Source organism: Parasteatoda tepidariorum, chromosome 12 (genome assembly GCF_982258835.1).
Source record: "Parasteatoda tepidariorum strain Cologne lab strain chromosome 12, Ptep-v5.0, whole genome shotgun sequence".
NCBI lineage: Eukaryota > Metazoa > Arthropoda > Arachnida > Araneae > Theridiidae > Parasteatoda > Parasteatoda tepidariorum.
In genome coordinates, this window is record NC_141766.1 from 32,398,975 (window position 1) to 32,419,377 (window position 20,403).

The 20,403-nt window shown below is 28.8% G+C and overlaps 1 protein-coding gene across 1 annotated transcript; it reads right to left on the reverse strand.

The window, feature by feature from the left end:
* Positions 1 to 633: 633 nt before the first annotated feature.
* Positions 634 to 19,655, reverse strand: LOC107440929 (uncharacterized). Its single transcript, XM_016054019.5, has 3 exons — positions 19,486 to 19,655; positions 5,269 to 5,407; positions 634 to 2,473 (listed from the first exon to the last, which is right to left on the reverse strand). The coding sequence occupies exons 1-3, from the start codon at positions 19,571 to 19,573 to the stop codon at positions 2,293 to 2,295; spliced, it is 408 nt and encodes a 135-aa protein (XP_015909505.1). The 5' UTR covers positions 19,574 to 19,655; the 3' UTR covers positions 634 to 2,292.
* Positions 19,656 to 20,403: the final 748 nt, after the last annotated feature.

Consider the following 20,403-nt stretch of genomic DNA (forward strand, 5'->3'; position numbering starts at 1 on the left):
TTTGAAAGCAGTCAAAATAGTTTCCATAAAAATACCATTTTTCGATCTAATTATTGCGATATTTACCCTTAAACATTAAAAAAATGGTCACTTTCCAAAAAGTTACTAATCACCTTCCTATCTTCTGGTAAATTTAATAATATAGATTATATTTATTGCCACAAGAGGTGTATGGTGCGTACAAAACTGCGTACCATGCACTTATCAATGATAAATAATGAAAAATGTTACTGGCATCAGGTGTATTTAACTGGTTAGATAAACTTTGTGGAATTTTTATTGGAAGAGTCTAAAACGTAAGAATTATGATCATTTGTCTAGCTCTTTTTGAAATCCTTCATGTATAAGTTTTCTCCCTAATAAATAGATGGAAGCACAATCGTTTTTCTTCAACATAAAACTAATTGAAACGTTTTCGCAATTTTATGAAATGGTTTGACTCTGTTTCCAGAGAAGCGTTTTAGAAGAATTGTTTTGGAGAGCAAATAAAAATTTTGATTGAATTTTCAATCAGTTTACAAATTGCAACTCTTTTACTTACTTATTTTGTTTTTCAATATTTCTATGATTATTTGCACTGAGTAGAAATATATATGTTGATAAAATTAGCTTAATATATGCAAAAACACAAAATTGGAAAAGTCTATTGAGCTTTTATTAACATACATATTATGATCACTACATATATTTGTTCTTAAAATCACATGGTTTTATTAAACTACAGCTGCTACCAGAAAAAGATATTATAATTTGAAGACTAATTTTTCTATAAAATATTATTTGTTAAAAATAAACACAAATTCTTGACTTATAAACTTATATACATCGAAATCAATTTCACGCATCCCTAACTCAAATATACCAATCATTTCACTGAAACAATGAATACTAAAATATATGATATCTAAAGAAAATCCATTGTCGATGAATTGCTTTGAATTTAAATATTCAATTTAAGTATATGCATATCATGAATTTTAATACATTTTTATTATAGAAAAACTTAAACAATTAGAATGAAAAGAAAAATTATCTATGCAGATTATCACTAACAAATGAACAATTAACGAAACAACCAGCACAAATATACTAATGACAGCAATCTTCATTGAAATTTTTTGTCACGGAAGACAAGTAAACAGTTATCTTAAAAGCTTTGATCTGAAAAATATAAATCATGAAATCTATCACTTAAATCATACAAACAATTTATTTTTGTCGCGAAGACAAGTAAACAGTTATCTTAAAAGCATGAATCTGAAAAATATAAATCATAAAATCTATCATTTAAATCATTCATAGAAGCAATTCATTAAAATATACCCAGATGATATACCTAATATATACCTGAAATATACCCAAAAGATACCTAAAATATCAGATATACTATAGATATCGGATATACTTATTTGAAAATTTTATCACTAAAAAAATTAACAGACATAACTAAATCTAATATCATTAGCATATGGCAGAAGTATAAAATATTTTAGATAATTTTTTCCTCATAAAGCATGAATCTTGATCTAGAAACCTTATACTAGAGATGAACTAGAGCAACACTTGTACTAGAACAACATCTTGTACTAGAACAACATCTGCATTATTACCTTCTACATTTTCTAAATACCATAGCAATAGTAGGTGGTAAGAAAATGTATATGTTTACTACATTTTATCTAAAAGAAATTCATTACTTAACTGAAACTGAAGCTAAAGAAACAAATTCTATTTTCTGATAGCAGCAAACTTACATTGGTTAGAATGGTTTTATACATTATTGACAATTTTTCCTACTTATAGGCTCAATCGCCCCTTTTCCTCAAGGAGAAATTGCCAAAAAAGGTTTTTTGGTTTTGTTACAGCTCTTGCTTTAAATAAAAAGGCCAGTAAAAATAAATGTAGTCAAAAATATTGATTAATTGTTTAACAATGAAGTTAATATTTAAACTTTTTTTCATTATTTTGTTAATTTGTGAGCAAGCACACTAAAATTTACTTTATATTTTTTGGAAAAAAATATAAGATATCAGTTTAAAATGGAAAAACAACATCCCAAGAGAACAACATCTACATTATTACCTTTCTTCATTTTCTGAACTCCATAAGAATGTTTGGTAGTATAAACATATATATGTTAACTGCATTTTATCGAAAAGAAATTCATTACTTAACTAGAACTGAAGCTAAATAATCATATTCTATTTTCTGATAGCAGCATACTCACATTGGTTGAAATGAAATTTTAAAATATGTTTTCTATGTTTTGATCTTCAACAGAAAAAAAAATTACTAGGTTTTAATGGGTTTCTCTTCGTCATCTTCTGGTTGTTCCTTAGGTTTTAGACCTAAACATTTTGCACAAGGATTATTTCCTTCAAGAACGTAGAAATCTTTACGTCGACAGTAAACAACAAGACCAAGAAATGTCAAAAAGCCAAATAATCCACCCCAAAGTATCAGTTGGTCTTTTCTGTAAAAGAAAAAGGCATTTTTAAAAATATGTTCTAAGAAATTCCATACAATTTCTGCTTTATTTAAAGCGAATAGATAAGTTTGGGTAATAAGATACTGAAAACTTTTTTTTTAATTATATTTCTTTTTGTTAAACTAAAAGTTTACCAAAACTATCATAGAAACTTTTACTTCTTATGTTTTTACAGTCTGTAAAGTTTGCAACAAGTAAAACCTGATATATTTCTTATAAATAAATATTTTCAAACTAAACTTTCATAAGAATTACTTTTAATAAAAGCCATGTTTTCTATATTGCTTATCTATTTTCAAAAAATATCTCTGTGACACACTAGGGTTTAAAAAAAAACTTGTTTTACTTTAAGCTATGAAATTCCACATCATATTTTTCTTATATTTGCCATTTTTAAAAAAATGACGTAAAATTAACTGGAAACTTACTAAAAGGAATTCTGCTTGCAATTTGCTTTATCTATGTATCGAGCTAAATCAATACAAGTTAGGATTCCTAATGACTATCACTTCATGTTATGTGTGCTTATGACTATCCATACTTTGCTATATTCAATATTCAATAACCTTTTATGTGACATCTCGAAAGTTTGAGAGTAAGAGGAAGAATATGCTAAGCAACACTTTCTAAATAGTCAAATTTTCTAAGAAATTTCACATGTAACTACATTTGTAATGCCAGTTATCCATACTCTGCAATGTTCTAACAATATTCAATCAGGTTGTTTTTGTAAGAATTCGATAGCTTAAGTGCTAAGTTACTTGTGAAGCACAATTTGTAAACAGTCAAATTTACTAGTCTAAGGATTACTTATGGTCATAAGTAGGTACGGAACACTGATTTATTGTGCTAAATATCCATACTCTGCTAACTTCTAACAAAAAAAAATTAATCAGATATTTTTTGTAAGAATTCGAAAGTTAAAGTTATGAGTTACATGTGAAACGACAATTTGGAAACAGACAAATTTACCATTCCAAAGACTTACCATTCCAAAGATTACTTATATTCGAAAGTAGGCACGGAATATTAATTTAGTATGCAAATTTTCCACTGTCTGCTATCTTCTATAAATATTCAATCAGATATTTTTTCTGAGAGAGACATCGAAAGTTAAAGTGCTAAAGGGAGGAACATATATAACACTTTGTAAACAGTCAAATTTACTAGTCTAAGGATTACTTATGGTTGAAAGTAGGTACGGAACACTAATTTATTGTGCCAAATATCCATCTTCTAGCAATATTCAATCAGGTTGCTTTTGTAAGAATTCTATAGCTAAAGTGCTAAGTTACATGTGAAACACAATTTGGAAACAGACAAATTTACCATTCTAAAGATTACTTATGATCGAAAGTAGGTACGGAACATTAATTAATTATGCAAATTTTCCACAGTCTGCTATCTTCTATCAATATTCAATCAGATTTGTTTTTGAGATAGACATCGAAGTTAAGGTGCTAAAGGGAAGAACATATATAACTTCCTTAGACTAGTAAACCTGATTGTACACTACGCTGCAATAGGTTATCCTCAGACTAGTAAATTTGACTGTACTTTTGTAAACAGTCAAGTTTACTAGTCTAAGGATTACTTACGGTTGAAAGAAGGTAAGGAACACTAATTTATTGTGTCAATTTTCCATACTCTGCTATCTACTAACAATACTCAATCTGATCTTTCTTTGTAAGAATTCGAAAGTTAAAGTGCTAACTTACGTGTGAAACGACAATTTTGAAACAGTTAAATATACCACTCTAGGGATTACTCATAGTCGAAAGTAAGGACGAAACATTGATTTATTGTCCGAGTTTTCCACAGTTGAATTTCCACATCTTCTACCAATATTCAATCAATTCTTCTTCTTTTTTCTATTTTTTTTTTTTTTTTTGAGTGAGAGACTTCGAAATTTAAGGTACTACCAGGAAGAACATTTGTAGTAACACTTTGAGAACAGTCAAATTTACTAGTCTAAGGATTACTTATGGATTAAAGCATGTACAGAACGTAAATTTATTGTGCAAATATCCGCACTCTTCTATCTTCTGTAAATTTTCTATCAGTTCTATTTATTTATTTATTTTTTATTTTTATTTTATGAGATCTTGAAAGTTCTTCACCTTTCGAAGTATTAAGAGGAAGAATATGCAAAGCAACACGTTTTAAAAAGTCAAATTTGCTTGTCAAAGGATTACTAACTGTCAAAATCAAGTAAGGAACACTAACTTATTGTGCCAATTATCCATACTCTGCTATCTTCTAACAATATTCAATCAGTTTTTCAGGAAAGCTCGTTACATGTTTTCTTAAATATGAAAGTATTGCATATAAACTCGCTCCGCAAAACATGTAATTATTAAAAAACTACAGTATATATATATATATATATATATATATATATATATATATATATATATATATATATATATATATATATATCGGAGAATCCGTAACAGTTGGAGTCTTTGTATTCCCAAAGTTTTTTTTTTTTTGTGATGACACCTTGAAAATTAAAATGCTAAGTGGAAGAGCATGCATTGCGACACTTTCTAAACAGTCATATTTACAAGTCTAATGATTATTTTCTGTCAAAAGTAAGCATGAAACATTAGTTTCTAGTGTCAGATAAATGAGCCAACCTGTAGAAAAATATTTTTGAAGCAGCTTCCTCGTGTTTCTATGCATTCTAAAGCTTAGAGCTGATTTTTTTTCTTCAAATTCTGTAAACTGTCAGTATGACATTCTTCCAATAAGCTCATTAATTGTAATGGTATACTTACACTATTAACCATTTATTTTTTTCAGCACAACATGATGGGTTTCCGTATTCTTTACAACATCTTTGGTCCTCCTCACACGTGTAGACATTATCCATATCGAACCATCCTATTTCACTATCAATCATACAGTCTTTTTTTGCTGCAAAATGAAAAAAACAAATTTTTGGCTTTCTCGCTCGTTTATAAAACTAGTTATAGTATTTATTGAAAAAAAGTCTCATCAATTTTGGAAAAGCAATAAATAACAATATGAAAATATGTAGTTATATTAGGAAAAGAAAATATAGCTACGAGTTATTCATATGACTGTTAATTTTATGGACTTGAATTTTATAGAACTGTTTTCTAGGAATTTTATACGACTGGAATTTCGTAGGAATTTTATAAGACATGAATTTGATAGGACTGGACGTGAATTTCATTGAACTGCTTTTTATTAGATTGGATGAGAATTTCAGAAGACTGTTTCTTATAGGACTGAATTTTGACATGAATTTTATAGAACTGTCTTTTAGAAACTTTATAGGACTGGAAATTTATAGAACCTGAATTTTATAGGAACTTTATAGGACTGTTTTTTAGGAATTTTATACGACTGGAATTTCGTAAGAATTTTATAAGACTTGAATTTTTTAGGACTGGACGGGAATTTCATTGGATTGGACGAGAATTTCATTGGACCATTTTTTATTGGACTGAACGTGAATTTCTGAAAAATTGGTTTTTATAGGACTGAATTTTGACATGAATTGTATAGGACTCTTTTTTTAGGAACTTTATGGGACTGGAAATTTATAGGACATGAATTTTATAGGACTGTTAATATGAAAATAAGTAGTTATATTAGGCAAAGCAAATGTTGCTACGCGTTATTCATAGGACTGTTAATTATCCTAAAATTCTCAGGAAATATAAAGCACTGACGGTAAAAACATAATTTCTGATTTTATTTCAAAAGTGTAAACTATTCATGACTATCATTAGTTAGTAATAAAAATAAAAACATTAATACTAAGCTTACCAGCTTCCTCAGAAAAATGAAAAAAATGTTAGCAAATTTTCTAAAAGAGCATTGAAAAAATCCCCTCTTTAACATTTAAATTATTTCAGGAAAAATTATTTCTGTTTGAGAATCTCTACAAGAGATTTCTGTCCTCAAAATATTAAATTGCCTAGGCAAAGCAGATAGTTTTCAAATATCCATTTAGAAATTCTTCTTCACGCTTTTTAGTTTTCCGAGGACGGAGGTCAGCTTAATAGATATTTATTATAGAGCCTCCTTAGCCAAAAAGGTCTCGCAGTTACACTGAACACTCTGTAGCATGGAGGTAGAGGGTTTGAATCTCTCCATGACTTTGGATGTATCTTTCTGATGTCCATCTGCAATATTTGCACTACAATTTGACAAGAGCAAATAAGTCATACTTTGTAATGAACACATAAGTCTAAATATCCATGTTAAAAAATAATTAAATAAATAAGTATTTATGTCTGAAAGTTCTCAGAAATTACATATTTTTATAATCTATACATATTCGTTCAAAAGTAGCAACGAATAATTTACTCCCACGAAAGAAAGTCTAAAAATGAAGTGCGAATCGTTTCGATGCTAAAAATTAGCATCGAAAAAACACATCAAACTATTATCAGCTCTTTCAGATAATTATTTATAGTTGAGTCGTGGTGGCTCAAGGGATAGAGCGCCTGCCTCCCATTGAGGTAAGCCAAGTTTAATAATGTGTTGGTACGAATTCTGCACCCACAGTGCTAACATAAAATATTCTCAGGAGTAAAAGGATCCTGGATTAGGACTGTTAGTCTGCCCTTTGCCATCAAGCTAACCGTGGGAGGTTTTCATGGATTTCTTCAACATCTAATGCAAATGTGGGTTAGTTCCATAAAAAAGTCTTTTACAAGGTAAATTTCTCTTAATACTTGATCCAGGTCTTCTAGATTGGATAAAAAAAAACAACGGAGTTGAACATTTGTAGTCGTAAACTCAAAATTGGGTTGACTGATCAACTACGGTAATAAAATAAAATAAAAATATTATAGTAGTTAAATCATTCAGGACTACTGCTGCTAGCACACAACATTTTGTATTGATGTATGCAGTACTTTTATAAAAAACATAGTTTGGTGCTCAAACTTAAACACATCAGTTAGTTTCCTGCGTTAAACTTGAGTTTTTTAATATGAAATCATATAAAACCAAAATATAAATAATTATTTTAGTATTATATTATGAAGACTATTTTCTTTTTCCACCAAAATGAAATTAGAGAATGAAATAATTAAGTGATCATTCATTACTTTTTGAAAAAAGTTAAGAGAACATTTATATCAAATTTGCCTGATCAACCGCAAACTCTGGTCAGCATATGAAGAAACACCTATTCTAAAAAATTGGAAGTACATATTTGATTGTACCAATTGAATATTTCTCTCTGTTACCTACCACTTTAGCTTTAAAAGCACACTGTCGCGTTATTTTTATAATCGAATATAAATGCTGACAGCGGTTGATCAAAATAATGGAAACACTTTTATACTAACCCCCCATGTAAACAATTATTGGTAAAGTTTGAAAGATTATGCTTAAAGCTTTTAGTAATGATGACCTTTTTAATCATGTAAAGTTTGGATTAATTGAGATGTGGAGAAAAAGTTAATAATTTCGCTCTAGCTTTAATAACTTCAACTTTGAAGTCATTCTATGGGATAGCAATATTTGTATAAGAATGCGTTTTTAATTATAATGGTATTAGAAAGGGAAAATAGATTTTAATGTTATACGCTCATTTTGCTAGATGCAAATTTTGCATCGTTTCTAAAGTCAAATCTATTAAATTGGAACAAGAGAGTTCCCGTGCAAAAACCGTCGAAAACATGTGCTGCTAATTGAAAAATTGTTTACTTAGAGTTATCGGAGAAGAGTCTATTGTTTTGTAATACTCGAGTTTATTGTTAATATATTAATGTAGACATATAAAATAAATCCTAAATTTAAACATTTGAGCTGCCACTTTTTTATTTTCCAAAAAACATAACTGATACTAGTCGTAAAAGGTTTAAACATAGTTAATTTAATTGAAATTTAAATTAATTATTCTCTAAGATCATTTAATTATTTTAGAAAACTAATTAGATTGCAATTAGAATATCTCTTCGATTCAGAAAAATAGTAGGTATTCTTATTTTAAATAAATAATCTTAATAACAACGTACCATACTATAAAAGCAACTATATAACTTGGGAAAGAAAATTTGCTGCATTTACACAAAAGCTTGATCTCGTCTAATTCAGGTGTGGGGATTTCAAATCTGAAATCAGTTTTGTTCTTACAGCTACAATTTGTTTTTTAATGACATTTTAGTCTATTTTTTGTCGAAATGCACGAGTTTAAAAACATTACATGCAGCAAGAGGTCGCATAAATTTTGTGATAAACGTCTAGTAGAGTTAACGCTCATTGTCATAGTTAAAATTCTGTTTTCACTCATGACCGGAATTGTCGTCCTACGCTGCTAGGGACGCATCCCTATTATGACCCGTTCAGAAGTACACGAAGAAATCGTTTAAAATCTGGAAGCGCCCCTACGTATGATGCCATTTCCGGGCATGGGATTCATGCAATTTTTCTCCTGATGGTGAGTTTTAACTTTACTCGAAGTTTGGTTCAACATTTGTGTGACCCCCTGATATACACCGAAGAGCAATTACATTATGACCACCCTCCATCTATAACAATGGGCTCGCTCAGGTTTTCATGGTTTCTCGCCCAGGAACAATGTTTTCATGGGGCACATTAGGACTCATAATCCTCATAGAGCAATCCCTGACGTCTGTAAGCTACTTAAACATAGTTGCAGACCAGGTTCACCCATTCATGGCAACAGTTTTTCCTACAGGGGATGGTGTTTACCAACAGGATAATGCGCCATGTCATGAGGGTCGAATCGTCATGGATTGATTCGAGGAACATTCCAGTGACTTTCAAGTCATATCTTGGCCCCCAAATTCACCAGACCTTAATCCAATAGAACATTTGTGGTCCTACTTGGAAAACCAAATTCGTGCTGCCACGCTACCCCCTCGCAATGTGAGGGAATTGCAGGACCAGTTGGTGAGCGCTTGGTACCAGATACCTCAGACTACCTATCAGCACCTTGTGGAATCAATGCCACGGCGAGTGCTAGCAGTTTTGAGGGCTAAAGATGGTCCTACATGTTATTAGCAGGGTGGTCATAATGTACTGGCTCTTCGGTGTATATAACGCCTTTAAGTTTGAATATTTTGACAAAAAATGGACAAAAAATGTCATTTAAAAATCTGTAGCTTAGAGAGAGAAATTAATTCCAGAGTTGAATTTAGTGATACGAAAATATTTCATATTTGTTTTTAAAAGAAACTCATGTAGCAAAATACAAGCACAAAAATTGTTTTCCAGTGTAATGTGTGAAGAATAATTATGTAATCTTAAACCAGTAAAATCTTTTAGAATATTCTTATTACTTAAAACTCAAATTATTTAAAACAAGTTAATGTTCACTAATACACTCATGGATATTATCTTTTTTTACCTCATGAAGCTTAACGTTGTCTATGCTTTCTAATACGAAGAACTCCTAAAAGTTTTTTTTTTCCTTTAGCTGTGTTATATCATTTAATTGAATCTTCGTTTTTGCGTTAGCTATTTGAAAACAGCTAATTAAATACGTAAATAACTAAAAAAGGCCTCGTAGTTCAGAAATACAAATTTGCTAATAGTTAAGTTAATGTAAAAGTTTTGTTTGAAGCTTAGCACAAGATTTTTTTTTTTTTTTAGAATACGAAGTTTTAAATAAATCTTCACTTTTAAACTTAGTTAAAATTACTTTAATTTCATTTTTAAAGGTTAAGTTTTAATTAGAATTAAATTATAAAACTTCTTTTTCAATCAGTAGTTTTTTGAAACTAATCTAATTACAAACCGTCAAATATAGGAAAACTATGTGTTTTTAAATATTTTCTATTCTAAAATACACTGCTGAAAACAATTAAAAGGAAGAACGTATTTTTCAAAGAACAAAATTAGAAACACCTATACGCAAATAAGGTATCAGATTATAGCTAAGTCTTTCGTGGACACATCTGCCAAGCTGTGGTCTTTTACATCGTAAGACAGTGGCGCTGTGATCGCGTTTGTGTAGAGGTACCTCATTTGCTCGCCAAAGCTTGTAGTGTTTTGAAACATCACTAGCTTAGCCCAATCCTTGTTTTTTTAATTTCTTTGTTCACCCATCGTTAGACAAGCGATTAAATTTGAAAACAGCCGGCCTGGTGGCCGAGCGGTTAGCGTGCCTGACTGCGAAGCCATAAGCTGCGGGTTCGAATCCCGCTCTAGGCATGGATGCTGTCCTCTGTTGTCTCTCTCTCTCTTTGTGCTGTCCTCTGTTGTGTGTGTGTATGATGTTTGAATGTGGCCCACCCTATAAACGGGTTTGTGGCACTGTGGCGTGGGCAATATTGCTCGCCTCCGTGACTTTGGTTCACAGGTGCCCACTGGGTAACGCGAAATGAGCAACAATTCTGTCATAGTATAGGCAAAGATTCAAATTCAGTGCCTGCCATTGGAAAAAAATTGAAAACAAAAACTATGGGTAAATAGTTTATTCTATAAGAAGTATATAAGTACACCATTGGAAATTATATAATAGTACACCATAGGAAAAATATTTTACTAACTGACTTTGTTAATATTGTTAAGCAATCAGAATTTTATCCGTGCCAACTACACTCACTATCAAAGATAATCAAGCGCATGTCCTTCGAAAGCTGGAAGGAGCTGGAGCATAAGGAGTGTCCAGCATACTGCACTCCTTATGCTCCATTGATACCCAAAATTATTGGAATACGGAATTCTGACGCACATATAGAGGGCAGCACCACAGAACTGCTTAGCACAAAAAAGTCTATCTCCCATCTCTCAACCTAGATGGCACCACTATATAAACTAATTAAGCCGCATTCCACGATTCACTTCACAAAACACAACTCAACCACTTTCTAACTCTTTGTTCAATTTACCTATTCAAGACTGACTTCTAATTTTTTACAAGGAATGTTATTCTTTAGGCAGCACATTGTCTTTTTACCATAAATAATATTCCAAAAATGTTTTTTTTTTAAATTGGGAGTCACAATTTGCAGTTAGGCCCTGGGGCACTATCCCATTAATCTGTTTGAGAGACTAATGAACCATGACAGAAGTTTACAGGGACTTATACAGCCCAAGTGGTGAAGATACGGATGTTTTTATTGTTTTCATATGATAAACATTTAAAGTTATACAAATAATGATTCAATAAAACGTAAAAGGATAAAAATAATGCTTATATTATGGCAGATATTCTATTTTTCTGGATAGATATTTTAATATTGAGAAATTTGCAAACTCGTTATTGATTTAACAACAGATGATCTATTTTATACCAACAATTTCTCAGGATTATTGATAAATTTTAAACGTGTTAAATTCGAATACGACAAATAAAAAACATACCCATTAAAAAGTTTTGAAGCATATTAAACCATATTTCCGTTCAAATTTCCCATGACCATATAGTGTCCCTTTGAATATTATCGTACTTTTAACTTGTTATATTGCAGTTAAAATTGAATCATAACACTGCTTAATTAAGAAATTTATTTAAATTGCTGCTATTTTACACTGTACTAGGTTTGAAGTTACAGATATTAGAGTTCAACGTCGAATCATTTTTTTGTCTGGAAGTGTAGCAACATATAGTATTTTCTAAATTAATTTTGATTTCCATGAAAAAATAGGAATGATTTGTAGATCTTACGAAGAGAAGTAAGTGAAAAAAGCTACACTGATTAATTATTTATTATATTTTTTAACTAATAAATTTTATGCTATGTCAGAGAAATTAGTCTATAGGTAACCATATAATTGCACAAATTTGCATTAACCTTATTCTGGTGCTTTGTTGAACCATTATTTCGAATAAACAGGAAACCTTAGTTAGATGCTGGCTGAACCGCAATCTCTTAAAAGTAAAGGTTTTCACAATACTGTGGATCAAAGTTAAACCAGTTTTTCTGACATTGTATTTATGCTTACCTTATGGTCAAAAGAACCCATGCATTCTATGTCTGAAATTATTCTTTCTCTTTCGTTAAAAAAAATAAGTAAATAAAGTTTTAATGACATTTATGAAATACGTGTTCCGGACAGGGTCAACTATCTATAAAATAATTATCTTGAAACTTATTTTCTCACTTTAAATACTATTTTTTTCATAAAATAATACTATTTTTTTCTTTAAATTCGCTTCAATATTTTGTAAGTTGTACAAAAATTATGCAAACATTGAAAAAATTTAAACAATTTTAACAAACAACAAATTCTAACAATTTTAATTTATGTTGCATAATAAATGCCAAAATTAAACTTTGCTCTAAATTAGCATAAATACATATATTAAAAAAACTCAAGCCTTCTTTATTTATGATTATTTATCTTTATTTTTAAAAAAATTAAAGATTTAATGACATTTATAAAATATATCCTTAGATACATTTATAAAGCAAACTTATAATAACAAAATTTATTTATATTAATTAAAAGTGTAAAAGTGAATAAAAATTACTCTTAAAACTTGTTTTCTTATTCTAATTATTATTTTTTTAATTAAATTAGATAAAGTTTTTAGCTTTCTTAATCAGGAATTATTAGTTAACTTTAATTTTATTACTTTTAATACTATTTGTTTATTCCAATCAGACAGGGTTTTAGGTTTGTTTCGATGTTTCGCAAGTTGCATAAAAATTTAAAGCTAATTATATTACATCATGAGTAACAAAGGTCTCTAATTTACACCAAAAAAAGACAATTTAATTTTTTTTAGTTAAAAGAACACCATGCTTCTACGAATCAAATTTGTGAAAAGTCAAATTCTGACCTTTCCATGACCTAGAAAGTTTTATTAGAATGGCTGACATTGAATTTTGATTATGAGCTATAGAGTTTGATAAGGAACTTCAACAGGAGGTTTCTTCAATTAGCAGTTTGGGGAGGACTCCCCGTTGTCTGTAAATGAGATTCAACTAAGCTTAGTGAGAGAATTTCATTATTTAAGGATTAGAAGTGCAATAAAACTTGGAGTTTACATCACAGTTTGATGCAAGTTTGTGTTCTATCTTCTAAAAATTGCACTAATCATATTCTATTTTTGCCCAATTTCTGGCAAAATTTGTAGTAATTTTTAAAATATTTCTTTCCGAGGAACCTTTTCAGATAACAAGACCCGATCCTTTTTTCTAATTAAATGCACAATCTAATGAAGAGGAAGTAAATTGAACTTTACTCTGTTAAAACTAATGTCATTATTATTTTCGTTTCTATTTTTTCCTACAGATAAAATGTAGTCTAACTGACACTAACATTTTCAACTGCAATATATTCTAAAACTAACTTCATAACTGTCTAGAATTTACAAACTACTGATATAAATTATTCATATCAGCACAAAAAAACTTAAAGTATTTTTCTTTATCTATAAAAATGAAATATGCGTTTTATTTATTTATTTATTTTTGTAGGAGAAAACGATCTTTGAAAAGAGCTTTTTGAGCAAACGATGTTATAAATAAAGTAGGTAAAAAAAACAACAACTCGGAACTACCATTTCTGTAATATTCTTCTTTACTTTATATCTATAACTTTATATCAATCAACTATATGTCGTGTAAGATTTAAAACCGAATTTCAACATTAGGAAAAAAAAGAGAAATAAACCTTTATTAATATATTTGTACATTTATATATATATATATATATATATATATATATATATATATATATATATATATATATATATATATATATATATATATATATATATATATATATATATATATATATATATATATATATATATATATATATATATATATATATATATATATATATATATATATATGGGTCATTCTCACAAAAACAATCATTTTCATGTCCCCAGTATATTTTATGTTTGTTTAACAGCTTACGAAAAAAAAAATTCAGGGAAAGTGTCCTTCAGAATGCAAGCTAACAAAAGAATAAAAATAAAATTATCAATTTTTATTTTTTATTTATTTTAGGTAATTAAAATATACCAATATGTCATTCCCTCACTTGTCCCCACTGCTGATTTAAAAAAAGAAAAAAATTGTTTCTGAAATAATTTTTTTTTAACAAATTTGTGTTTTTTATTTCAGAATACTGAAATATAGAATTCAGAAAATCAATTTTGAATTTAATTTCAGATAAAGATATTAACACAGCACTATTTTAAACTTTGTCCCCAGTGTTTCGCGTCATTCCCTCACAACAATGTTCTTATCACCTGCAATCTTCTTAGAATAAAAATATTTTAATAAAAACTTCAGAAGTTAACAACTGGCATCATAGAACAAAATTGCAGTATGTTTCCATCTTCAACTTACAGAAGCTTTGCTGTGGAATAAATTTCAATGAATCAAACCAGGTAAAATTTTTTACATTTGTCATTCCCTCATGTCATTTTTTAGAGTAAAATAAAATACAACTTCATCGACAAAGTGGATAATTATATGTTGCTTTCTTGTATGAATATAATTGTATGTGATTGACTTCAGAAATTAATTAGGCCTAACTGTTATTTTTAAATTTTATTGAATTCGTCATTCCCTCACTAGTGTATAAAGTGAGGGAATGACGCTGAAGTGAGGGAATGATTCAAGATGAGTATATTATTAAATTTTTTTTTGTTCAACCGTGCCAGCCAATTTTATTTCCCAAACCTGTAAAAACTATTAAATATATAAGACTAAATTATAATAAATATTAGATATACTTAGTATGTTATCATTTTTTAAATTTAGGTAGATGTAACTTAGATAAAAACATGTATTAAAATAAAATATCATTCCCTCACTATTAGTGTCATTCCCTCACTTTTTAAATAGTGAAAATAATTAATTTACTTATTAATTAATTTGAAAAATAAATTAAAAAATTAATAAATTAATTTATTAAATTAATTAATTAATTATTAATTATTATAAATTAATTAATTATAAATTAATTATTTAAAAAATTTATTAATTTAAATATTAAGTATAATTTATAGGATATATACTTTCTTTATAATGCCATTACATATATCTATTAATATAAAAAGTTTCAGAGCTTTTTATTCACTTTACTTTTTTGGGATTTTATGAACTGAAGAATGACAGTTTTCGTAAGAATGACCCATATATATATATATATATATATATATATATATATATATATATATATATATATATATATATATATATATATATATATATATATATATATATATATATGTATTACGAAACTATTTAAACTGAAGGAAAAAGCTTAGAAAATGCAAAAAAAAATTTAAGTTAAAAAAAGTTATGTAAGCTAAGTAATTGTAATAACAAACGACTCTGTAAATAAAGCTTTTGAAAAATCGATTTCTAATTTTTACTTATAATTTGTTCGTCCTAAATAAAGGAAGATTAATCCAGATATTGTTTGAAAAACAAAATATTCTAAAACAACATTTTAAATTTGTGAAAAATTTGCAGGCAAATAGGTATATGCAAACAAATTTTTCATTAAAAAATACGAAAATCGAGGATGCATACTATAACTCGTGGAATTGAATAAAGTTGAATCATAGTTGCTATAAAAAAAATGGAATTTTGGAGCTCACTCCAAATTTCTTTTGGTTTCGATTCATTTCTCTTTCGATTGTTCTGCTTAAAGTGCACCAATCGAATTCTCAATTTCTAAGTATATAGATTTTTTTTGATGAAAATATTACAATAAAAAATACCGTCGGTGCAGCGTTGGAAACTATTTTTTTTAAATGAAATTATTAATTTAACACAAAATTGTTTGCTTTTAACAAAAAGAGTTAAAAGTTTGTTTATAATAATATCTCGTCTCCTCTCTCAAGATTCAAACCAATTAAGCGTCGTTGTCTGTTTTCGAACGGAAATAGTCTGTATATCTCAGAAAACTGACCCAAAATTTTCACACATTCCCGGTTTTATCCGATCAGGAAGGGTGTTAAAACTTGTTTTTATTCATCCTCGTTGGAAAAAATTTAGCCTTAATGCAACTTGAGAAATTATTAATTTAACATCGTTTGCATTAAATAATTTTTATTTCCTGAAATAAAGTGCTATTTAACAATTCAAGTCTAAATTTAAGCAATTTTATTTAAGTTATTTCTGAGGAAATTAAAAAAACCCTTAAGAATCTGATATTGTTCGATGTTTCCCTATTAATAAAAAAGTATAATTTCTGCAAAAAAGAACTCAAATTTGAATTAAGAATGTCGTTTGAATTTTGACGTCAGAATAGAAAACGATTTTTCCATTTTATAATATCAGAATTTTGAAAACACTTTGTAAATAATTTATAAACTTATAAAATGTATACATACACTTACATTTATTACTGTTTTAAGTAAGAAAAGATTATGAGTAATTCATGTACACATTTATACTAAAAAATTCATTGATATCCGGCTACAATTTGTACAAAAGTATATAAAAACTTTTTTTTCATATAAGACAAAGTTTGTTCCAGCATTTCGGTTTTGCTTTGTTTTCCTTAGATAATGAATTCCTTAATCGTCTGCGCTTCTATTTCATCGAAAAATCTACGCAGTGAGTGCTTGCGTTTTTTGTAAAAAGTTCTATTGTTTTCCTAGGTAAAGCGATCGTTAAAGTCTAAGAAATAAATCAGAATTCATTGTTCCAGACTCGTTACCCTTTATTGCCTGTTGTATCACTTACACTCAAAAACAATGCCCACATTTAGAACAACAGCCTTTAGAATTTCCAAAAAAATTTCCGTTTCTGGGAAAAGGTCAATATTTTTTTTTACAAAAATCATTTAAATCATATGTTTGATTTTTGATCGAATTGAAAATATTTTGAGTAATTCGTATGAGTTATTCAGCGTTTTTTGTTCAATAATGTTTCAAACAAGATTTAAGAAAATGCATCCATCAAGAAAGTATATATTTATTAAGAGACTATTATTTATACAGAGGGGGCAAGTTCAAGTCATAAGGAGAAAATACCCTTTATAAACTCTCATATACCTTGACTATAAAAACAAAATCCGTATTTATGAAAACAGTCTTAAAAATCTCCACTCAAAAAAGAAAAAAAATTAAGAAAGCTACAATATTTTCATACAAATAAAAAGTCTATTTTTGTTTGATTAGTGATAATACTTTTCCAAGTTAAAATTTCTTGCTCTTCTTTATTTTGATTGAATGAATGTTCTTTTTGCAAGCGTTAATATGAAAAAAAATAGAACTAAACTTTAAAATTCTTTCTCACATCATAGGTTTTTAATTATTTCCCCCCAAAAAATTACTTCTTTAACTTCTTATGAACAATATTCAAATCAAACCATCAGGTTCAACTAATAATTCCTTCTTGCCGGATATACTGATAAGTTGAAATCAGTTTTTCCCCACAGAAAATAGACACGACCTCAATTGTGACCACTACAGTGTGTACCCAGTTACCACCACTGTCTATCCGAACAGAAATTTAATATTTGAATCACATGCAAGTGTTTGTCTTTTACATTTGATCTGATCTAAATTTTCCTACTTTTAATTTATACTTTGATGGAATGAATATTCTTTTTAAAAGCGTTAATATTAAAAATAGAACCAAACTTTGAAACTCTATCTCATATCATAAATTTTTAATTATTTCTCGACAAAAAAATTACTTCTTTAACCGCTTATGAACATTATTCAAATTAAATAATCAGGTTCAACTAATGGTTCTGGCAGGATATACTGTTAAGTTGAGAACAGGTTTTCCCCACAGAAAATAGACACGACCTCAACAGTAACCACTACAGTGTAAACCCAGTTACCACCACTGTCTATCCGAACAGAAATTTAATATTTGAATCACATACAAGTGTTTGTCTTTTATATTTGATTTGATCTAAATTTTCCTACTTTTAATTTATACTTTGATGGAATGAATATTCTTTTTACAAGCGTTATAATGAAAAATAGAACCCAACTTTGAAACTCTATCTCATATCATAAATTTTTAATTATTTCACGGCAAAAAAATTACTTCTTCAACCTCTTATGAGCATTATTCAAATCAAACCATCAGGTTCAACTAATAGTTCCTACTTGCCGGATATACTGTTAAGTTGAGAACAGTTTTTCCCCACAGAAAATAGACACGACCTCAATAGTAACCATTACAGTGTGGACCCAGTTACCACCACTGTCCATCCGAACAGAAATTTAATATTTGAATCACATACAAGTGTTTGTCTTTTATATTTGATCTGATATAAATTTTCCTACTTTTAATTTATACTTTTATGGAATGAATATTCTTTTTACAAGCGTTATTATGAAAAATAGAACCAAACTTTGAAACTCTATCTCATATCATAAATTTTTAATTATATCACGGCAAAAAAATTACTTCTTCAATCTCTTACGAACATTACTCAAATCAAGCCATCAGGTTCAACTAATAGTTCCTTCTTGCCGGATATACTGTTAAGTTGAGAACAGTTTTTCCCCACAGAAAATAGACCTCATATACGACCTCAATAGTAACCATTACAGTGTAAACCCAGTTACCACTACTGTCCATCCGAACAGAAATTTAATATTTGAATCACATGCAAGTGTTTGTCTTTTATATTTGATCTGATCTAAAAATTCCTACTTTTAATTTATACTTTGATGGAATGAATATTCTTTTTACAAGCGTTAGTATTAAAAATAGAACCATACTTTGAAACTCTATCTCATATCATAAATTTTTAATTATTTCTCGACAAAAAAATTACTTCTTTAACCGCTTATGAACATTATACAAATCAAATAATCAGGTTCAACTAATAATTCTGGCAGGATATACTGTTAAGTTGAGAACAGTTTTTCCCCACAGAAAATAGACACGTCCACAATTCTGACCACTACAGTGTAGAACCACTGACCATCACTGTCTATCCAAACAGAAATTTAATATTTGAATCCCATTCAAGAATATAAAAATAACCATTACTATCACGTCTTGTGTGGCTCTTGTTTATAACCCTGCAACTCAATATTTCTTGATAATTTTATTTCCATGGTACAAATTAAAGTTCAAACTCACCTTCGCAACTCCATGTATAGTACGTTACAACACAAGCTGACACCAGACAAAAAAGCCATAATATGCGACCTATAAAAGTGTCAGCCATGTTTGTCTAATCAGTTTGCTACTGAAAATGTCGACAAATGTGAAAAGTTTAGGATCCAAGCAATTTGCTAAGAAAATACATTATCATGCAAACAGACATAGGATTAATTTGGGGGTGTGTTGTTATGGTGTTGCTATAGTGATGGCCACATTGGATGATTTCTAGATTGATCGGAGAATCTTTTCGCTCCAGTCTTTGGTTATGGTCACGTAATTTCCGTCACGGTGTCTTGACCCTCTAAACTACTTGAAAGAGTTAGGCCATATCTAAAATACCCGCAGTGTAGCTGTAATGAAAACATCACATTCTTTTAATGTATTGTTTGGTGATTATATATATTTTTTGGAAAGGAACAAATGTGGTTGTAATTTGCAAGATTTTGAATCATTTACATTTCTTAAAAGGTCACAGTACTCTTAAGACAAATTTTTAAAATGAAAGTAAAGCAAATAATATTTTGCTTTTTATGCACACTTAATTTAGAATAATAAAAAGATTGTTTCCTAAATTAGTACCATTTATTCTGTTTTTTTCTAAACTTAAATAAAAAAAATTAAAAAATAAAATTCTTAACAATTTAAATATTTTTCAAAGCAAAAAATTTGCTTAATGGTCACAATATTATTTCCTAGAAATCTGTGAATTCATTTGCTTAGATACCAATTTAAACATTTTTTTTCTAATGCCCGGGAATCGAACCAAAAACCTTTCTGATGCAAGGGCAGTTCCCTAACCCCTACACAGGTCGGTCGGCCCAATTTAAACATTTGCTATTTTATTTTATACCCGTCGTTGAACAGCCGACCCAATTTTATGGGTTTACGACTGCT

What these genes read in the sequence shown, in the direction of transcription:
- LOC107440929 (XM_016054019.5), bottom strand. Translation starts at nt 19,573, where the DNA reads ATGGCTGACACTTTTATAGGTCGCATATTATGGCTTTTTTGTCTGGTG. An exon ending in CTATACATGGAGTTGCGAAG is followed by an intron (nt 5,408 to 19,485) that starts GTGAGTTTGAAC and finishes TTCATTTTGCAG; the next exon opens with CAAAAAAAGACTGTATGATT. An exon ending in AAAAATAAATGGTTAATAGT is followed by an intron (nt 2,474 to 5,268) that starts GTAAGTATACCA and finishes TTTCTTTTACAG; the next exon opens with AAAAGACCAACTGATACTTT.